The sequence below is a fragment of the Suricata suricatta genome, chromosome 3, assembly GCF_006229205.1.
Source record: "Suricata suricatta isolate VVHF042 chromosome 3, meerkat_22Aug2017_6uvM2_HiC, whole genome shotgun sequence".
Classification (NCBI taxonomy): Eukaryota; Metazoa; Chordata; class Mammalia; order Carnivora; family Herpestidae; genus Suricata; species Suricata suricatta.
Window position 1 is genome coordinate 43,765,071 of NC_043702.1, and position 21,263 is coordinate 43,786,333.

The 21,263-nt window shown below is 34.5% G+C and overlaps 1 protein-coding gene across 1 annotated transcript in view; it reads right to left on the bottom strand.

Annotated features, from left to right (window-relative positions):
* COL3A1 (collagen type III alpha 1 chain) overlaps nt 1-8,770 on the bottom strand; it is a 41,076-nt gene extending 32,306 nt beyond the window's left edge. Inside the window, exon 1 of the mRNA XM_029934266.1 lies at nt 8,595-8,770. Coding sequence (XP_029790126.1) covers nt 8,595-8,673 — 79 coding nt within the window. The 5' untranslated portion in view covers nt 8,674-8,770. The remainder of the gene's footprint in view (nt 1-8,594) is intronic.
* Between the last annotated feature and the right edge of the window lie 12,493 nt (nt 8,771-21,263).

The following is a 21,263-nucleotide window of genomic DNA, read 5'->3' on the forward strand; positions in this document are numbered from 1 at the left end:
AAGTTATTTTAGTTCTTCCTCCATGTTTGAAGCAGATATATGAGAACATTGGAAAGAAATATTGTCCAAGATTCTGGAGGAGCATTCTTTTCCATTTAGTGAGCGTAAAAGCTGAATACCAAAATGCTTACCTAATGCAAATGAAATAGATCTATTTAAATGATGTTATGAAAAACATGCTTAAGATAAGCATAATCATTTTGATAGTATTATGAACAGCGATAATAATAGAGGGTAGATGCACCAAACTCATTTTTCTTTAAGTGGAATTGACATTTTATATTTAGGAACTAAGTTCACTATTTTTCAGAAAAAACAATGTTTTAATGAGATGAAAGATTGTTTAGTAAAATTACATGAAACACATTCTTCAGTTTTAGCATTGGCTTCTCATTCTTAAGATAGAACATTTTAAAACTTTCTCTAAATTAAACGTTACAAGCACATTCCCAAAGATTAGTTTTAGCTCAAGATTTCCCCATTAATAATTTGGATCAGTCTCCCAGCCTTCTTGAAATACCATGAGTGTACAGTATGTTGACTACAGGTAATAATAATGTATTGTATGATCAAAATTTGCTAAAAGAGCAGATTTTAAGTGTTTATACCCCCCCCCCACACACAAAAGGTACCTATGTGGAGTGACTATTAGTTAACTTATTTGTGGTAATTTTTCAGAGTGAATGTTTTTATCAAATCGTCATGTTGTACACTTTAAATACATACAATTCTATTTGTCAATAATACTTCAATAAAACTTGGGGGGGAAAAAAATGAAAAAATACTACTAATTTATACTAATGATTCTTTCAGGTCTTTGCCTCTGGGTCGTATCTTTCTACATTTAACACAGGACCTATGTTACAAAACTTAGATATTGAATACTAATGATTTATTAAAGACAAAGGATAATAACAGCTACAGTGAGAGTCAAGCATCTCATATTTTAAATATATTTTCTTATGTTCTTAATCTTCCCCAAAATTAACATCGTTTCCGTGTATGTTCATCCTCCTGTGTCTCTGTCTCATTGAAAGAATCATCACATCACTAGAAACAGTGTTTTCCATTTGCTCAGTAAACTACTAAGTACAATCTTTGACTCTCTAAAATTGTATAAATGAATTTGCTAGAATTGGGTTAAGCCCAATGTATCTAAAGAAAAATTATTACTTTGCCTCGTTTCCCAATCTTATTAGAAACCATCTGTATTATGCTTTTTAAAACACAGAGGTCTCATTATAAAAGTTATGTTACCTTAGTGTACATCTGATTTTCTATAAGTGAAATTGTTCTAAGGATAAAGAAGAAAGTTGAGATGTTTGAAAATAAGAACTAATGCAGTTTGTTTATTGCTATAACTTATTTCACATCTGTTTCAAAGGCATGTGGCTCTCCTGAAGTCAGTTTCTATAGAAACGAGGTTGGAAGACTTTTCTCTCTTGCTCTATCTCAGTCACTTTTGTTGAAAGGATGGAGACTTTTGTGCAGTGTCCTCTAATTTCTTGTTCTGTGCATGACAAAAATACCGTTAGCAATATGTTCTTCCAGAAGCTAAACCTCTTACACAGATGTCTCAGGGCCCTTGGGTTTAGTACCTTTGTCTAATTGTCTTGGGAAAAGCATGGGAGAGTCAGAAAAAAGAATGTTTTGTTTTCAAGAGGAATAAAATTTTGTAGTTTGTCACTTGCAGCATTTAGAAAATGGGATTTAGAAATTCAAAATGGTAAATCAAAGACAAATAGTCTCATTTTTCTACTGGACAAGTCATAGATTTTCCAATTACTTCCTTTATTGTTATTGCTTAAACTAAGTCTCCCTGTTCCAATATGTAATTAATTTTAAACTCCACCTCTCACGTCACTTGATGTTTCTGTTCCTTATTACAAAGCACAGTCCTCAAATAAATTTATTTGTGGCCACACACCTAATGCATTAGACTAAACCATCTCCTTATTGGGATCAAAATTATAAAACAAGATGAAGTTAGTAAATAACATAATCCACTCTTAGCTTCTTTTATTGCTTAGCTCTCTGTTTCAGAACTCCAGAAAATAACATAATCTAATATTCTTAGATATGCATAACACTTTCCTTTTCAGTGTTTTTGTTTCCATTCTTTAAACATTAATTTATGCTGATTTGCTAGAGTTTTATTGTTCTGATTAAAAAATAATGTAAATTATATTTGTCTTAATTCCATTTTTGTAGTAAAAGTAATATGTCCCAAAGCATCCAATCAAAATGTTAATTTAGCCTCAATGATAGGTTTCTTTTTTTTTCTCTTCTCTTCTTACTGAATTCTTTTCTGGGAAAAGATGTTCCTTAATCTGAAAATTAAAAATAACAGATGTGATATGCAAATTATCATAACATTATTTCCTTGTTATTTGAGAAAGTTGAATATTTGTAAGTGTGATTATGCAGACCTTACATAGTTTCCAACTGAAATATGTTTTGCTTTTACATGATACTTTCTGGAAAATATACATTTTTATTAAATATGTTTCTGCTGCTTATGTCTACCAGAGTATTTTAAAATATGTTAGATGAGTTAACAAAAAGAACTTTAAGGAAATTTCTATACACCTATATATGTGGATAACTTCAATTTCAAAATGTTTTACATGGCCAAGCTGGATCCTGATTATTCTTGTCCCCACCAGAAAACCCACAAAACAAAAAGCTTTCTGAATCATCATTTCTAGATGTTTCCTTGTTTTATTCTTTATAGATATATGATTTGTATGTCTCCCAATAGAAATTTCCTTTAAGGTGATTAACATTTTGTCCTGTGAAAAATAAAAATAATTAGAGAATTAGAATTAAAAGTATCTAACAGTCAGCAGTGGCATTATAGTGGCAAATTATAGCAATACTGAAGAAAATATGTTCTACTTATTTTGTTACAGTTGGCAAACATCTTCAAATTTTACGTCTTATCACCAAGGTTTTATATCTTATTTTCCCTATCACTAAGTCAGTGGGTGCTTTAATTCCCTAGAGTAGTTTTATTTTCCACTGCCAGTAAAACTAATACTAGGCAGTATAGTTGCCTATGTTGTAGGCACTCTTCTGAGTGCTTTGCACATCTCTTTTACTTAATCCTCCCGAAGGCCCTATGGGTGAGTGCTGTCATAATCTTCATTTTACATTTGAGGGATCTGAGACACAGAGAAGTTCAGTAATTTTCCCGAAGTTACATGGTAGAAGCAAAGCTAAGAGTTGACCCTGGGAAAGTTATCTCTAAATTTGATACTCTTAACTCCTGCATTGTATCCTCTTCCTGTAGTTTCAAGGGCAACTTCAAAGCCCTATCCCATTATGGTTTCTAAGCTCTGCAAGCTTAAGAATCAGAGTCACACAAGACAGTGGGGTTTTCGTCTTTTTTTTTTAAGGGATAACATTCTTCTACAGAATATTTTTCTATCTGGTCTCAAAACAAGAAGATAGCATCTGGAGTTCAATTCTGTTGTTTATTTTCTCCCGACCTTATGAAAAAGAGATGTATCTCCAAGGCCACCCTAATGGGATACAGACCACCCACATGATTAACGTGTGAGTGGGAAACCCAGCATAGGCTTTACTGGATACAGAGAAGCCGGATTCTCACAACAGGAACAAACATAAGATTTAGGTATCCAGTGCAAAAAACAAAACAAAAACAACAACAACAAAAAAACCCAAACTTAATTAGGATGTCTCACCAAGGTACTGATTCTGAAAATCTATTTTCTCTAAATGTTTCATATTAATGAATTCTTAACGTCATTAGAGCTTCCCTTCTAAGTTTGAACGTTATGGGCATACTCTGCAGCTCCAAAGAGTGTTCCTCTGATTTTAATTACCTTGAGAAACATGTTTGCTTTTGTCCTCCTCCACACCAACTATGATAGAAAGCATAGGTTCCAGAAAATAAATGCCATTTCACTGAAACAGGAATTTCTCAACGCAAGTTTTCAAAGCAAATTTAACTTTTAATAGGTTCTGGATCCTTTGTCTTTGATTTTTAGATCTTTTGGACATTTTAACTTTGGCCCTCTTCTTTGAACTTTTCATTTTGTTCATTAATTTACATTTTAAATGGCAATTCTTGACCTCAGTCATGGAAAATACAAGGGTTTTATTAGTTAATCTGAAAGGAATCCACTTCTGCTGTGTTTTCATTAGACACAGACAGACATTCTGGTGGTTCATGTAACTCCTCAAGCTGCAGTTAACAAACGATTTGTGTAAGAGTAGCTATCTCATTTTTTCCGTTGTCATTTTGATCTGAAACTGGCAAAGTTTCCCCTTTTGAAAACTCTGGACTTTTTTTTTTTTTATACTACACCTCCCTCTCTTTCTTCTTTTTCTTCTTCTTCTTCTTCTTCTTTTTTTTTTTTTTTTTTTTGAGTATGGAAAACAATGGTACTGAACTTTTTTCCAGGGAAAACTGTTTTACAAGAAACAGTCCACTGAGACATTTCCAGAAAGTTATTGCAGACCTGGAAAGTTTACAAATGTTCTTCATGTCCAGCAAAGGCAATAACATCTTTCATCTTTAAAACTTTAACTCTTAAGCAATCCACTTTAATGACTTCAAGGCGGTGATATCATTTGATGTTACAAAATAAAAGACTGAGCTACAAACCCTTTGGAACTCTGCACCAGAGTCCTCTGCAATGAAAACCATGAGGTTTCAGTAGATGGCACTCTTCTCTGAGTGACCGCTCAAGGTCTGGCGGGTGGCTCTGTAGGTCTGTAAAGCAGAGGCTTTTCTTTTATTTGGTCTCAACGCTACTCCTGGAAACCTCACAGCCACCAGCTCTTAATCTTTTAATATAAGCCTGTAGATAAGACATCAACCCAGGAACCTGAATTAGTTAAAAGATACAATATCCCAGTCTCTTCTTCTTTCCCAGAAATGTTCCAGTGGATTTGCTCTTTCTGCTTATGATAGTGAGATGTTTAATTCCAGAATTTAATCAGAATATCTAATTACCTATATGTCTTTAGATCATCTGATGTTGAATATTCTGTGGATGGTAAGAAACGCCAGGTATCATGAATGAAAAGCACAAAACTTTGTATCAATACTTTATTTACTTAAAATGTATATGATCACAGAACTGAAGATAATTTCTGGTTACATCAAAACTGAGACTTCTGTTTCTCTTGTTTAAAAATAGATTTACCAATTCAAGTGTTAAACAGAGAAAAATCTACCTTTTTCTCCTTTAGGATTTAGAAATGCATTCACTCATATATTTTCTAAAACAATATACAATTTTTTATATTTCCCTTTCAATGACAAAGTTACAAGAATGAGCAAAGTCAGATACTCTAGATTTAATGTATGTTTTGTGTTCTTTAATTGCCTAAGATTTAACAGAATTTTGGTCTTTGTCTTAACTCTGTCATTTCCTGGTTGTAGAATCTTAACTAAAGCACTAAATCCTTGCAGGATTACTGACTCTGAAATACATGAGTGATTATGCATTCTCTCCTCTTAGAGGGAGAATTGTTTCTCCTGATTTTACCCCATATTTTCTTCATTAGATAGGTTTAATTTGGGGGACAACACAAACCAGAAAACTTGATTGTTACTTGATGGATTACAAATTCTCTCCTTATGCATAATGGAAAATAGACTCTCATAACCTGTAATGAGGAACTGATTCTCTTAACTGCATTTATTATGTAACCCTAAAACAATTATACTCCCACAGTTCATTATCACAGTGGAATTATCTGGGTAGCAAAATATAAACTCAATCATTAGAACATTTTTAACTAAAATAAAGTTTATCTCCTTACCCCAATGGAGCAATATTACTTAATAATATCTATTAACTGATCCACCTATCAAATAAGTGACCAAAATACTTAATGTCAAATAAGGACTAGGTTGACAAGTATAAAAAAGTAGTTATATGATATACGTATAATAGTTGCATGTGGAAGTTTGAAAATGACTGTAACATTCAAGCTCATTTCCAGTCTCGAATATTGTTACCATGTGTTTGTATGTGTTTGGCAATATTTTATCAGTAATACACTTACTTCCTTAGGAAAGTAATGTTTCATATTTAAAATTCGCACATGTAATATTTTTAAATCTCATTCTAAAATATGGAATCCAGCTGTGTAACATTTATGTTGGCATTGGTCAAGTAAATGGTAACACTGTCAGCCACTAGGTGGCGAGTCTTTGTGCTTAAAATTTGGCATGTTTATAAACTACAGGAAATATAAAACAGACCATATTTCTCCATTGGTGGAATAAAATACACGAATTAAATAGAACCTTATAAATTTGTAAAAGGACCAAAATTCTTTGGGAGGGACGTGTTTTATGCTCCAGAAAACATGTGTGAGTAGACTAAAGGTTAGTATTCTTTAGGGTTGGGTTATTTTTCTCTGAGATTCTCAGGACAGATATAAGAAACTCATATCCCAGAACCATATTGCACTGTTCTCAGTATGCTGTATATTCAGTTGCCTTCTGTAACCTCCCCAAAGCTAATCCACCAGCAGGATTTTATTTTCTTGTTAAACTTATAGGGAACACAAGAAGTATTCACTATCTTAAAATACTTAAACCTTTTCTCATGACAAACAAAAATCATAAGCTGACCAAAGTCCCTCTCAACTTCTTTTGAGCTTAAAAGCACACAAATGTAATGGCAAAATTTCGTAACATTGGTTATTTTCTGTAGCTAAAGAGAAAAGGAAAAATAAAAAGAACTTGTGTGATGTAGAGCTAATGAAGGTATTAAACACTTTTTCCCCCCTCTAAGGTTGGATGGAGAAGAAAAACAGACATAGTGCTGATAAAAGATTGTCATCACCGGGCAACTGCAAATATTTTGTCAATATTTTGAACTAAACACGAAAGGATTGTAGTCTTTCCAATAAATGCCAACTCTATGATTTCTCCCCCTGGAAATCAGTAGAACTTAAGGACTTTAAAAAAGGTAAATGTCTTTATTGAGCTGGGGATCTAGTGGTAGGCATTTGGTACCTTGCCAAGGACTGGGAGCTGTAGCAGATTTGGGGAGGGACACAATGGGAAGAGGGAGGAGAGAAGAATGAAAAAGGAAATAGGATTAGAGTCCTAGGGAAAGAAAGTGGGAGGAGACAAGAGGAAAGAAGAAAGAAAAGAGATGAAGGCACAGGGAGGACCCATGGGGACCGGAGAGAGAGCGCTAGAGGAAGAGAAGGAGGAAACATGAGGAAACATGGGCTTGTCTAGGAAGGCAGGGGGGGTGCCAGTGAAGGAATGAAAAGGGGGAGGAGGTTCAAAAGAGCCAACGGGGTGGAGAGATGAGGGAGGGAAGGAAAGGGAAAAGACTAATAAGGGGTGGGGGGGGGAGGAACAGAGGGGAACAAGCCATATGGGTGTTTCTTTTCTTTCGTGGCCACAGGCTGATCGCAACTGAAGAAATGTCATTGGGTGTCCCCCCCAGCCCCCTCCCCCACTTACATATGACTTTTAAGGACATCAAAAATTGGAATTCAACACAAAAACTATTTTCAGACACATGTTTGCAAAAACTAGATTAAAATGCAAATCTTTTTCATTATGTGCAAATAGAAATTTGATGTGTAATGATTTCTTCTAACATCTTTGAGTTTAGCTTTTAAATATTTCTGTGAAAGTTTGCATCCCAATGCATCCAGTATTTTCATGACTCTGAGAAACATATGAATTGAAAGAAATATTTTCACATAGTCAAATAATGAAAACAAATGTGGTTTGGGGGAAATTACAGTAGGAAAACCATTGTTTGCAGTTATTAGAAAATACATCAATTTTTTGAAGTCAAACAGTACCAGTATCTTTTTACCTTGTTCGCAGAAAAGTCAAACATTCCTGTTGAAAACAGGTTTTCGAAAACATTTTTTAAATATTCTCTTCATTAATGCAAATGCAGTTAAAATGTGGGTTGTGTGGAAAACACTAGACCCTTAGCAATAAATTATTAGAAAACGTGTTAATCAACCATGTAAGTGCTTGGAATACAATAAATACAGGAGTGATGAAACATTTTTAGCACTTTGAATCCATTTAAAGAACAGTGAAGATACTCGCTTGTTGCCATTTTATAGAAATAACTTTAATAGTGTCTATTTTCCTCTAGATTACTCTTAATGCATACTGTCTTTAAAATGCATTATCTTATTGAAAAAAAACAATAGTATTCTATTCTTACAAAGATTCCAGCATACAAAAGAGTGTAAAAGTGTTACAAGAGACCAATAACTTCCAGACTGCCTAAGGAAGCATTCCAAGATGTTAACAATCTAGGAAGGGAACTTTTTTAAAGCCATTTAAAAAGTTTCCAGTGCTGCTGACATGAAAATGAGTTAGTACAAGAACATCTTTATCTTAGACAGCCAGAAAACTTTTAAATACAAAAACGACAACATTCTTTCTAAGCAAGTGTAAAAAAAGCACCATCACGGTCAGTTCTACGTTCCCAAGTTGGGAGCTTACAGATGCAATTAACTTCTCGGAGACTAATTTCCCCTTTATACCGATTATAAGGAGAAGTAAAGACAAAAAAAAAACAAACCCATAAAGTTTCTTGAAAGCGGTACCTACTCACCTTCTTGTTGTGCCAAAATAACAGTGGGATGAAGCAGAGCAAGAAGTAACCAAGTCCCCTTTTGCACAAAGCTCATCATGTCTAAATATCAGACATGAGACTCTTTGTGCAAAAAGGAGAAAAGAAAAGCAGTTCAAAGTAGCACCATCAGATGTTCCCTGCCCTTCAGCACCGGGCCCGTCATAAAACTCAGCCACTGAGATTCCTTTGCTTTGGCCTTAAATAGGAAAAAGTTTGGCTTCCCTCACTTTCCAGCCCCTTTCTGAAATATGAGAGCAGCACCCATCCCCTTAGCAGTAAAAGAAGTGATTAATATGTCTTTTCCCCCTTATAGAAGACACAACCCACAAAGTAAGAAAAAGAATACATCTGGAGTTTGTGTGCGTCAGTTTGTGTACAAGTTTGCTACATATTTTATTCATATACATACAGATTTGTATAACTTAAAGAATACACGTCCAAATGCCCTGCCCTGTGTTTTCATGAAAGAACTAAATGTATATATTTTTTATTTCCCCTGACAACATTAACGACTGCTTGATTTTGAGAAATTGCCTGATGCCCTTTTCTTGGGCGTGGCTAATTTGCAAATCTTATCTTCCTAGAAGTTTTTTATATTGGGATTTTGCCAGAATCCACCCTCACACAATTTAAATAGGGAACTGTAAGAGATTAACTGAAAGAAAAGCCTCTGTTTGTCCTTCTCATCCACCCACTCTGGGTCCTAGAAGTTCAGTTTCAGGCAAATGTCAAAGGACTAAGTATCTGAGCTATGTTTGCAAGGCATCTTAAAAGTTAGATACTTATCAATAGATGTTTCTACTCACAAATGTCTTTGGCAAGCCAGAGAGTGATTTCTTGTGAGCTTTCAAATTTTCATGCTGCTTGTGAAAGTCAGAACAGAGTTTTCTAGAGAAATATTTAGCTTTTTCATGTTTTGACTTTGTAAGAAACAAGAAGGGAAAGGGCTCACTTCATGGAATATCAAAAGAGTACCAGTAGAAGTTCTCATTTAATCTAGATTGATATAAATATTTCTCAACTTAGATGTTCATATGTATAATTTCCAGGCCACATTAACATAGCTTTTCAATGTAGTTCTGGATCTAAAGAGTATTTTCTGGGTCACATTTGAAAGAGGGGCAAATACCATCTGTAAGTCTTTGATAAATGTTTTTCAGAAAAACATCCTTGTCTGTGGTATCAAAATATTTTTAGTAAGGAGGATATTTCTTTACACCTTAGTCATCAATCACCTGTATATTCTACCTGGGCTCTTCAATTCTAGTCAAGGTCATCTGTATTCATTTTATTTTTTCCATGTCAACTCAACTGTGGCCATTTCTAAATGTGCTTGTGCCCAGAAAATTCTCTCCACCTCACACCAATTCATAGAAGTCACTTCTCTATGACCCAGCTCAAAACGGTCCTTCTTTAAACTTGCCTTCACCTCTCTCTTTCTCTCAATTCGTGTTACTCAGTGTTTGCTCAATTTACATGTTATATGTATATTCCCAGGTATATATCTATTCTGTAAGGATGGAGAGTGGTATGTTTGCCTCCCAGACCCAGGTACAAAAAGCACAGAGATGTCCCAGTGTAGATGACATCATCTGATGACAGGAAAAGAGAACGGGTTGGACCAACCTCTTGTGAGTCTTCTGGTTTTAGATTGGAGAATCACCACTTGAGGGGGAAAAAAAACTAAAAGGGAAAGAAGTAAGTTGCTTCACTGGATCACAGTGAAGATGGTGGGGAAAAAACTGTTACCTACATCTTTGTGTCATCCTATACTTAAAAAATGAAAACAAAAACAAAAACAAACAAAAAGAGACCTTGCATTCAAACTAAGCCAGAATGTGAGTCATTTTCTTTAGGTGTCTTTGACACTTGCATAAAAAAATCATGTATCTATATTTATTATCTTATTGCTTTAGATGGGCAATAATAGTTGAAATTTGTTAAATTTCTTTATTAAAATCATCTTGCAGTGTGAAAAATTAGATCTATTTTTAATAATGTTTTTTATGCTTTATTTCAGGCATTACATACACCCTTTCTATTGTATTTTGTTATTCTTTTCCATACATCTGTGGCTCCACTGACATTAACCAGCTCCCACAGACATGTCATTTTGCTCTCTGGATTACATTTGGAGCTTTAACACAAATCTAAACACCTGCACCCATGAAAGCACTGATGGATCTGGCTCTCCTTTAACGAAGAGAGAGACTGGAAAGATGAGGCAAAATTAGGGTGTGGCAAATTATCAACCAAAAATTCAAATCTCCTCCAGTTCGGTGAAAAAGGCAGCCTGAGAGAGATGCATCAGCCCAGCTGTGATGAACTCAGCAGACCAGTGAATGTCAGCAGTGCACTCTACAATTGCAATAAGAAAATCAATTATCTCCATCATGAGAAACACATGGAAGAGAACTCTGTCTCCTCCTTGTACTGCTTCACTGTGTGATTTCCTTTTCTAAACCAAAGAGATACTTGATTTTTATGGACATTTTCTATGTCCTTTCAAATCACTGGAAGACCCTTTAGAATGTATCTATGATGGGATTCACTTAAAAATATACCAAATCCATAGCAGAATTGTACCCTAAATTACGGTAAATTGTAATCCAATTGTAAAACACAATGCAGATTTTCTTTGCTATTTGTGGAGAGATGGATCAGTTCATTTAGTTTACATGTGTGAAAACACATTTAGAGAGTTGTGTTCCCTTTAAAAGAATTTGGACAAATACCATTACGTGTGTAGATGAGCTAGAAATATGATTGAAAAATGTCATGTTGTGGGTGCTGGGGTGGTAGAGTTGGTTAAGCGTCTGACTTTGGCTCAGGTCATGAGTTTGAGACCTGGGTTGGGCTATTTGCTGATAGCTCAGAGCCTGGAATCTGCTTTGGATTCTGTGTCTCCTTCTCTCTCTGCCCTTCCCCCACTCTCTCTCTCTCTTCCTCTCTCTTTCTCTCATTTTAAAAATATCATGTTGTAGATAAAGAACTTGAGCCTACATAACCATGGATAGATCCAAAATTGAAGCAATGACATTGGTAGTGGACACGATAGGCAAATAGTTGAGTGATTTACCACGACCAATTCTTTGAGACTCCTTTCTTTAATTTCCTTTTAGTGCACTAGGTAGAATTATTTGTCTTCTTGTCCTTGTTCCCATAGAACTATATTGATAACTAGTTCTCTCTAGCCTAGAAGTTTTACTTTTGGACAAGACTCACGTTTCCTTGCCATTTAGTAAAATGAAGTGTGCTACCACATACTCATTTTGGAGACACTAAATAGCTTCATTCCCATCTATCCTTTTATATCCTTTGCTGGTATGACTGTAGTTCTGCATTTCTATCCTCATGTTTTTCAACTGAAAATTACCCAAAGTTCAAAGAGGTTACACGGCTCTCAAAATTACTCATTGGGACTGGAATTAAATAGCACACTTTCCAATTTTTTTTTCAAATGTTTTCCACTTGGATTAGTCACTGATTGTGGTAAAGATATTTTTATGCAATTTAAGAATTGGGTGAACACAAATTTGGCACTTAATTTAGTATGTCTTCTAATGAAGATTACAAAAAGATGGAAAGAAGAGAAAGAATAAAGTTGCAGAGTTAATAGCCAATTTAAAAATTGCTATTCTGATTTTGGGCTTCTCATTAATTTTTATGTAATTTTATAAAATTTCCAGCATTGCTATAATTTATACATTTTTGAGTAAATACTGTATATATTCAGTATAACCCCATTGTACTGAATGATGGGGTCCGATCTTGGGGTGTGCAGGAGAATTCACATATGTGTTTGAGTGTGTTTACATGTGCATCTGTGTGTATGTTTGTACATATATGTATACTTTTAAGGATTGACAAAAATTTGAGCAAGTCCTGGAAATTGCGTTAATATATATGTTTGCATTCATGTGAAAGTTTCTGAAGCATTGTCAGTATATCCTCTTGAGTGAAGTCTTTATATACTTATGTTTCAGTGATGATTCATTTGCCATCTTAATTATTATGGTACTTATATTTGAAAATTCATAGAAAACTGAAATTCATCTCATAATCTAACACCCTGCCTCATCCCAGAACAGTGTGATTACTTTATAAATTTTGCCACAAAGGTGACAGAGGCTTGGATGCAACATCTTGTAGGAGTTTAGGAGTTCCCTGTTGGGTCTTTAGTTAACTTAATCATTCTCAGGATTGAAGCTCTTCTCTGCAAATCCCACTAGACTCTATATCAAATATAATTTGTCATTTGAGTCATACTTAGGAATTTTCAGCAATATCCAACACAGCTGCAATAGCTTTTCAAACGTAGCCAACTCTGTCTGCAGATTAAAAAAGGAGGCCCAAATTGCAACCTACAGATAGAAGCATTAGATAGGCCAAAGCTGAACTCGTTGGAGTTTGCATGCATAATGCAGACTGAGTTTAATTCTTATCAATATTTTTATTTTCAGACATTCATGGGGAGGGGTGTCCAGATTTAGGATCTTTTAATACAAATAATTCTTAGGACACAGAAATTTCGAGCCATCTGCCTCCCTCTTCCAAAATAAATGAAAATGTGGCCTTTCCCTGTTTAACTTTGTGACTATTACTTTATAGAACTAACTTGTCTTCAGGTTAGCATTAGGTTCATGTAAGAAATATTCTGTTTTAATTGTCCAAAGACTTGATTTTTTTACTGTGCATTAAATCAATTTTTAAAAAACTCTGTGTCCAGGCGTGTTATTGGTCCATGCAATAATACCAACATTAAATTCTTGGTGGAAGAGAGATATGATAAATGGGCTCCTTTTGTTTCCAAGAATCCAAGTGTGGCCCTCTGGAATCTTGGCTTTCTTGTGGCAATGCCATTTTAATAGCTTTGCTTTACATTTCTGTTTATTTATGTACTTATTTTATTCCTATTTATAAGTCATTCGTACTTATTGCCTCCTTCTCGTTTAAAGTCATGCACAATAGCCAGCACAGCCTCCTGAACATAACAGGATTTGGTAAATGTGAACAAAAGTATGGGATTGGAATGGAGTATTTTTTTCCTCCACTCCCCATCCCCTGGAATGGAGTATTTAAACTATTAGGCATTCTCTTTCTGCTGTTTTGGGGCCTATGGAAGACTGCCAGGAACAGGATTTCTAAAATGAAGGTATGTTTGTAAGAGTGTGGTCCAAGACCATTTTTGTTGGCTTAAGTGGGGTCTCCAGAACAAGAGGGTGCACATAGCTCTTCTTAAAATTAAAGGTGCTTATGCCTGAGATAAAACTGAATTTTATTTGGGCAAGAAATGTTCTTAGGCATTCAAAGGACAACACAGTGACTCCTGGTGGCCAACCAAACAAAATCAAAGTAATCTGGGGAGAGACGCCAGTGAAAACAGAGGCATAGTTTCTGCCAAATTCTGAGGCAACCTTCCTGCTAAGGTCATTGGACACAGAATCTGTATGATGGTGTACCCCTCAAGGATTTAAACTTACTGAAAAGTAAATAAATAAAAGTGTGGAAAATTTTTTCAGTGTGTAATAACATAAGTATTTCTTTAAATTTACAGGAATCATACTAAGAATTTGCTTCCACTCTTCACCATTTTACAGATATTAGATACATTTCATGATGTGATTAAGTCAAAACATCTGACTAATGAAAATAACCACCCCAAGTAAAAAGTTTCCACATAAAAATGATGCCATCTTGATTATGCAAAGTGCTAATCTTTGGATGGTGATACTGAAGAGATTAATATTACTTTATTTCTATTCTTTCATGTCCATCCACCCTTTCCATTTCTCATCTCCACCCCAGCAAGAGGCAAAATACTCTTAGATGATTTCCAATATGCAATTCACCCTGATTTAGGCACTACCTTCTTAAATCAAATAGCTCTCTTTCTTTAGTATCTAACCTATATTTATTTGATTCCATGCTTTTCCTTATGTTGCTTTTCTCTGACATTATCTTTCCTATATCTGTATATGCATCTCTAAATGATCTTTCCTTTATCTCACTTTTAAGACTCAGCCCACAGATCACCTAATATAGGAAATCTTTCTGATAGACCCTGTTGAAATATTTTCTTCCTCCCCTAACTTCCCTGATCTTTCCCATGGTTGTTAGTTTCTTTTGCTTTACATATTTTTATCTCCCTTACTAAATGGAAAGCTACTCTAGGGCAAGATTTAGGTTTGTTCATCTTTTTATACCCCATAGTAGTTGTTATCGGACCTTGCATATAGTAGGTAATTAATAAATACCAGTGGCATGTAATTTAAAATATGCAACACTTAATCCAACAAAGTACATATGAAGTAATCTATTTCTTTTTTATTATTTATAATTCATGTAATTCTCAAAAAGTTAATAACTCCCAGTATTTCTATCACTCTGAAAGAAGAAAGGTCACTCTTTCCAGCAAAGGAAGTCTTTGGATTTATAATGGATTTTTAAAACTTCCAGATGTTATGAATTTATTTCTAGAATAAGAAAAAATAAACAATAGAAGTGGTTACCAAACAAATGGAAAGCAGTCAAACTCTGTGTTTACCACAAGTATTACAAATAAGAGACCACTAAAAAAAAGTAATTTGTACAATGGAAAGAAACACAGGTAATTTACCAAGTATTGTAAGAGAGAATTACAGAAAAGTCATAAGTCATTTCACAATGAATTTAAATAATTGAACTAGAAACGCATCACAATTTTAATGTGTCTTATTGGGGCGTGGTGTAAAAACAAAAAAAAATGGCATATAAATGAATATCATGAGAACAAAATACTTAAAAAAGGCTTTCTCACACTTTTTTGTTCGAACTGTTTTACTGCCCTTGACTCAACTTCCTTGCAATTGAAATTTTAAAAAGGAAAAAAAAGTGTAACATATCAAATCAAAATACTGAAATTTCCCTTCCCTTCCACAAATCCAAACACCCACACAAAATGTAACACAACTGTTTAATGCTTTGTTTTACATTGCTTTCTCTATTGGCTTAAATTCCATGGAGCAATGTGGAAACTTCAGTATGGTTAGTTGAGCATGCCGAAAAATAGAAGTCAGGTAATGGTATTCTCAAGAAGTCCCTTGTGCGTAGGAATTTGAATCCAGTTTTTGGTTGTTAGGGGCAAGATTAACTCATAAGTGGGCAGCTTCTCTGACCTAGATTCAGGGTTGTATCACTCTTGATGGTATGAACTGAAGCAGTCACTCCTAAAACTCCAATTAGGGTGTGACTGGCAATGGGAAGCCAGCAGCTAAAGGTTAGTAGCTGGAGGCAGTATGTGATTAAACTGGGTAGAATTGGGTGACACTTCCCGGACTCTCCCCATCTCTCAACTTGAAGTGGTGTAAGCAACGTACATTTGTGCAGAGAAAGGGAAGAAAAAAGAAAGAAGTATGTTTGCTAGTTATGGTGATTAGCTAATTAAGAAGAAATCCATAGCTAAAATGCTCTTGGATTATTTTAAAATACCAAAGAGTTATTATTTCCTATTCAAAATATAATCAAGAATGGACGGACTCTTTGAAATCAGGTAAATTTTGTAGGGGGAAAGAGGAGAGGATACATCTTGGGAGATTTCCCTGAAAATAACATCAAGCTGAAGCAGGTAACTTTATATCTACACTTTTTGCTACAGCAAACAACAGAGCAAAATATGGCCAGACAGTCAATTGGGACAGCATGACACACCACTGGAAAAAATGATGTCGAGTGCAAAATTACAAGAAAAGTAAAATCATTGTTGAAGCCACGTTAGCATACCCTGCTCAAAATTATATCTGATTCTCTAGACACTTCTTTTGGAAGATTCCCCAAAACAAAGGCAGAGAAATTACATAAATGGTTTTCCAGGCCAACCTTTCTGATTTAGTGTGCTGTAAGTTGCTTGCAGTGCTTCTCCAAGTAGGGGATCCAGGAAAATTTCTAGGGGCTGTGGATTTTGGAATTTCACCAAATTGTTAACGATTGAGGCCAATACTAGTTAGCAAAATCCTTCCCTGCTGTTCACAAGAAGAAAGGGTGACAAGTGAACTGAAAGAAACAACAGCAGTCATGACAGCCACCTCATGTGTCTCTGTGTACCCAGCAGGGTGTTCTCTTTCTTTCTTGTTCTTCTAGCACTACATTGGTGCAGTCAAGTTTTCTTGTCTTCAGCTAAAAAAGATAAGGGCAACACTTCTCATTTTCTCTTTTCAGCAGCTTAGAATTAGGGGTAAATCTGCATCAAAGCTTTGTGGTAAAGAAATTGTAAGATATAGGATTTTGAGATATTGAGAAAGAGTGCCAAATATGTGCCATATTGAATGATCACATTACCAAACTGCTTAATTTATTTTCTGGTATTCATTTATTTATTATAGTAATTTACTTGATCACTCATAGTTATTATTTTATATTTCCTCCAAAACCAAGCTCCACAGAAAATAGATTGTGGCTGTTCTTGTGGTCATCGTTTCTCTAGCACCCAGTGCACAGCCTCAAAGAGCAGTCTCTTCCTAAGGACCTGTGGACTGGGGAGACGCTGAGAATCTAGTTCGATGCCAATGACTCTAAGCTTTCTGGTGATGTCACTGTTTTTCCAGTCTAATTTATATAATTAAAATTTAAATGTAAAGACCTCCCAATTATCAACCTTGAATAGTGGTTTTATAAGAAAGTCATCACTTTAGACTAAAAGTATCCATCTGTAAATCCTAGTGACATTTCTTCATTTCTCTTTTTTTTAATCACAAGTAAGATCCCTGCCAAGTGGAAGAAATGCAAGGAAACTCAAATAATTTGCTGGAGGCAAGTTTATTAACATTTTCCCAAAGCATGTCTTATTTGAACTGTTTATTTTGGATCTGTATCCAAGAGAGAATTTTTTTAAAGCCTTATAAGAAAAAGCTTGGTCCATTGATGCGGGTTTGCACAGATAAAGGAAAGGAAGAGGATTGAGTGAAGAAGAGGAAGAGTCTTCCACAGTGAAAAATATTCTCAGAATTTGTTGTTGACTATGTCATCTAACCACTTAGTCCCCACAAGTGCTAAGTAGAGAGCTCCAAATATCTCATAATAAAATCTGAAAACTGTCAAACATCTGAAGCCTAATGCAGTTCCTGTCACATAAAGTGCTCAGTAAATATCTGTTTAATGATCAAATTATGAAGCAGGTTTACATGTTTTTATTTTATTAGTATGGAGAAGGGTATTGTCATGGAAAAATAATTGTGGATGATTGTAATTAAAACAATAAACAAAGCCTTTCTTAATAACAATAATTATAGCAATTCTTATACAGTAAAACCTTAGTTTGCAAGCATAATTTATTATGGAAACATGTATGTAATCTAAAACACTTGTATATCAAAGTGAATTTCAAGAACCATTGGCTCAGTTGTGATCATGTGCCTTTCAGTATCACATACTACTCGTTTTGCAGGACATCACTCATTCACCAAGTTAAAATTTATTGGAAATGTTGGTTCATCTTGGGGAACACTCAAAGAACAAGTTACTCATAATCTAAGGTTTACTATATTTGTATTCAATATATTTAAAATATAATATAAAAATATTATATATATTTCATTTAATCCTCATTACCACCTTATGAGCATATACTTTTATCCATGTTCTACAGAGGAGTACAATGGCCTGCCAAAGTCACCTGGGTAGTGAATGCAAAGCCAAGATTCAAACCTGGGAAGTCTGGTTCTAGAATGCATTCTTTTTATCCCTGTATATTATGTTGAATTGAATAGCATTAATCTCTTTGAAAGAGATCAGAAACTTTAAATGAGTGTTTTCTTGATGAAATATTTTGGGTAACTATATTTAGTTCAGCTTGTTTTCTCAATTGCATATAAGTTTGAAATATATTATTTTGAATATTTCCATTGGTGGATTCATTAAGTACAGGCTTAATTTTTGTTTATTTATTGTATTCTATTTTTTTAGACTACCAAAAACAATTTGCTGCAATTTCTGGTAAGTAAATTGGAGTAAATAAGTTGAGTGAAATTGTATCAAGAAACGAAATGTGAGGGGCGTCTGGGTGGCTCAGTCCGTTAAGCGTTGGCCAATGGCTAGGGTCATGATCTCAGGGTCCAAGAATTTAAGTCTGTGTCAGTCTCTGTGCTGACAGCTCAGAGCCTGGAGCCTGCTTCAGATTCTGCGTCTCCCTCTCTCTGCTCCTTTCCTGACTCATGCTCGCTCTCTTTCTGTCTCTCAAAAATAAATAAACATTAAAAAACAGTTTTGATATGACTATAAGGTAATAAATAGTGCTAGTTTTCTTGCATGTCTCCTAAAATGATTTCAAACACAATTCCATAGAATAGATTCAAAAGTGTTTTTTTCTAAAAAATAATGTGAGGATATAGTCAAAGAGGTATCCTTTTGGTTGTGTTAGTAAAAAAAAAAAGAAAAGAAAAGAAAAGAAAAGGACAAAGAATCTCAGTATTCTGTGGGATTTAAGTCAGTGTAAGAGTCTTTTGAACCTACTGTCCTGAGATAGTGGGAATATGCCCTGGAATGCAGAGGTCTGTATGATGAGCTGTCTGTTTGGGAGAAGAGTCTCACTCCTCTACAAAATGATGTACTTTTAATCCTGTTTTTCTCAGAATCTCTTAGGACAGCCCAAGTTTATTGTAGTCAGTATTAAGCTAGGATTAGCCAAGCAAAACCAGAAAGTGAAAAATTAGGCCTCTCCTCCCCTCCGGCCCTGTCCACGTTGTAAACTCTACAGGGTGATCCCATCCTGACAGTGCAGAAATGAACAGTTTCCAGCAAAACTTACACATGTGGCAGGAACTGGCCCAAAATGACATACTGAGACAAATATTTCCAAAGGATCATAGGTTTTTCTTTACAACAGTATTCCCTAAACTTTTCCAACATTTCTCAACTTGACCTTCTTTTATCACTTTCTCTTGAACATTTTTTCAAAAAAGAGCTTGATTAATTTTCAATTTCTGAGAAGAAAATTTTTTCTTCAGAGAAATTTTTATTTTGATGTACATGTTTATTTACTGACAAGAAGCAATTGAAGAATGCATAAAACAAACTGGGAGACAACTGTGGATTAACAATTAAATAAATTAAAGCAGCTAATCAAAGCCCAAAGTTTATCGTATTTCATTTTTAAATTTTGTATCATTTTTATACTTTAGTCATTTGATAGATGTGTCATTTGCTTTCACTCTGAAAATTTGGGTTTCCAAGGACATTGTTCACTTTCTACATTTTTGTCTCCAAATTACTTTTCAGCAACTCATGTAAGTGCCTCCAGGTGGATAGTGGTTTCTAATTGATGGTTCCAACAGTTTTCATAGACTAGATTAATTATGCAACTCAAATATTTATTGTGTACAAGGCACCACACTGAGTTTGTTAGGGTATAAACAGAAAAAGTAATGTATAAGCCTTAGACATAAAGAGATTATAATCTAACATTGAACAAATTATTCAGCCACTCAGCATAAATTCATTTATGAGATGATAAGATTAAACATAATTTGACTGAAGTTTATTCTAGTTTAATTATTCAACAATTTTCTTTAAAAAATCATACGGGATGCTTTCCCCCCCAAATTTAAGTGAGGTATAATTATTTATTCAAATTTGTTTCTTTCTCTCAAAATATATTTTTCTATTTTCCAAATAGCTTCCATTTCTGCATCCCAGAAATAGGTGGAACTGTTCTCTGGATTTAACAGAACATCATCCTTTTTCTTATAGCACATTATTGTAAAATACAGGTAAAGAAAACAAAACATGTTTTGGAGCACCTAGCTGGCTCAGTTGGAAGACAATATGACTCTTGATATTGAGGTCATGAGTTCAAGCCCCATACTGGGTATAGAGATTACTACAAAAAGTAAATAAACTTAAAAAATAAAAAAAGATCCAAACATGGTGTGTGTGTGTGTGTGTGTGTGTGTGTGTGCGTGATGTTAAGCTATTTAAGGTCTCTCTGGAGCTGATATATGGATTTTTTCACTTAAAGGTCATGCTAGAAATTTTTGTACTTTAAAATAGAGAATTATACAACTTTCAATAATAATCTGCACTATTATTTATTTTTATTATTATTGAGTTCATTTTTCTTTTGGCAACTTGATTAATCTACATTCTAACTTTGAATGGGGTGCTCCATAATGAAGCAATAAGCTTAGCATCTCTCATGAATGGTAGGTGGCATCTACTTTTTTCTATTGTGTACAGTTCAGTGAAATAAACCTAGAAAGAGAAGAAAGAAGCTTCTCATTCCACCTATAATGTTTCTTATACAAAGAGATCAAAGAAATATACATCAAAAGAAGTAGGGTTTTTTAAATTATATCAACTACTTAATAAATATTGGGGTTATTATTATCCATGATTCAGAGCTGGGGTGTTTAGTATATCCATGATTGCTGTGTTGATTTATGACAGGCATAGTCTTCATCTGGCTGTCACATTGTATTATTTTTCAGCCCTAGCGGTTGAGTCTGATTCATATTGTCCTATAGAAGGCTCAAGCTCTTGCATGCATGCATTCTTCAAGCATTTCTAATCAAATGCTTCACTTTGGCCTGAGAAAGTGCTGACAATAATGTAACCCTTATTTGTGTAGAGAAAAGTGAATATGCTTAAATATGACAGAACATAAATCTCTTAATGCCT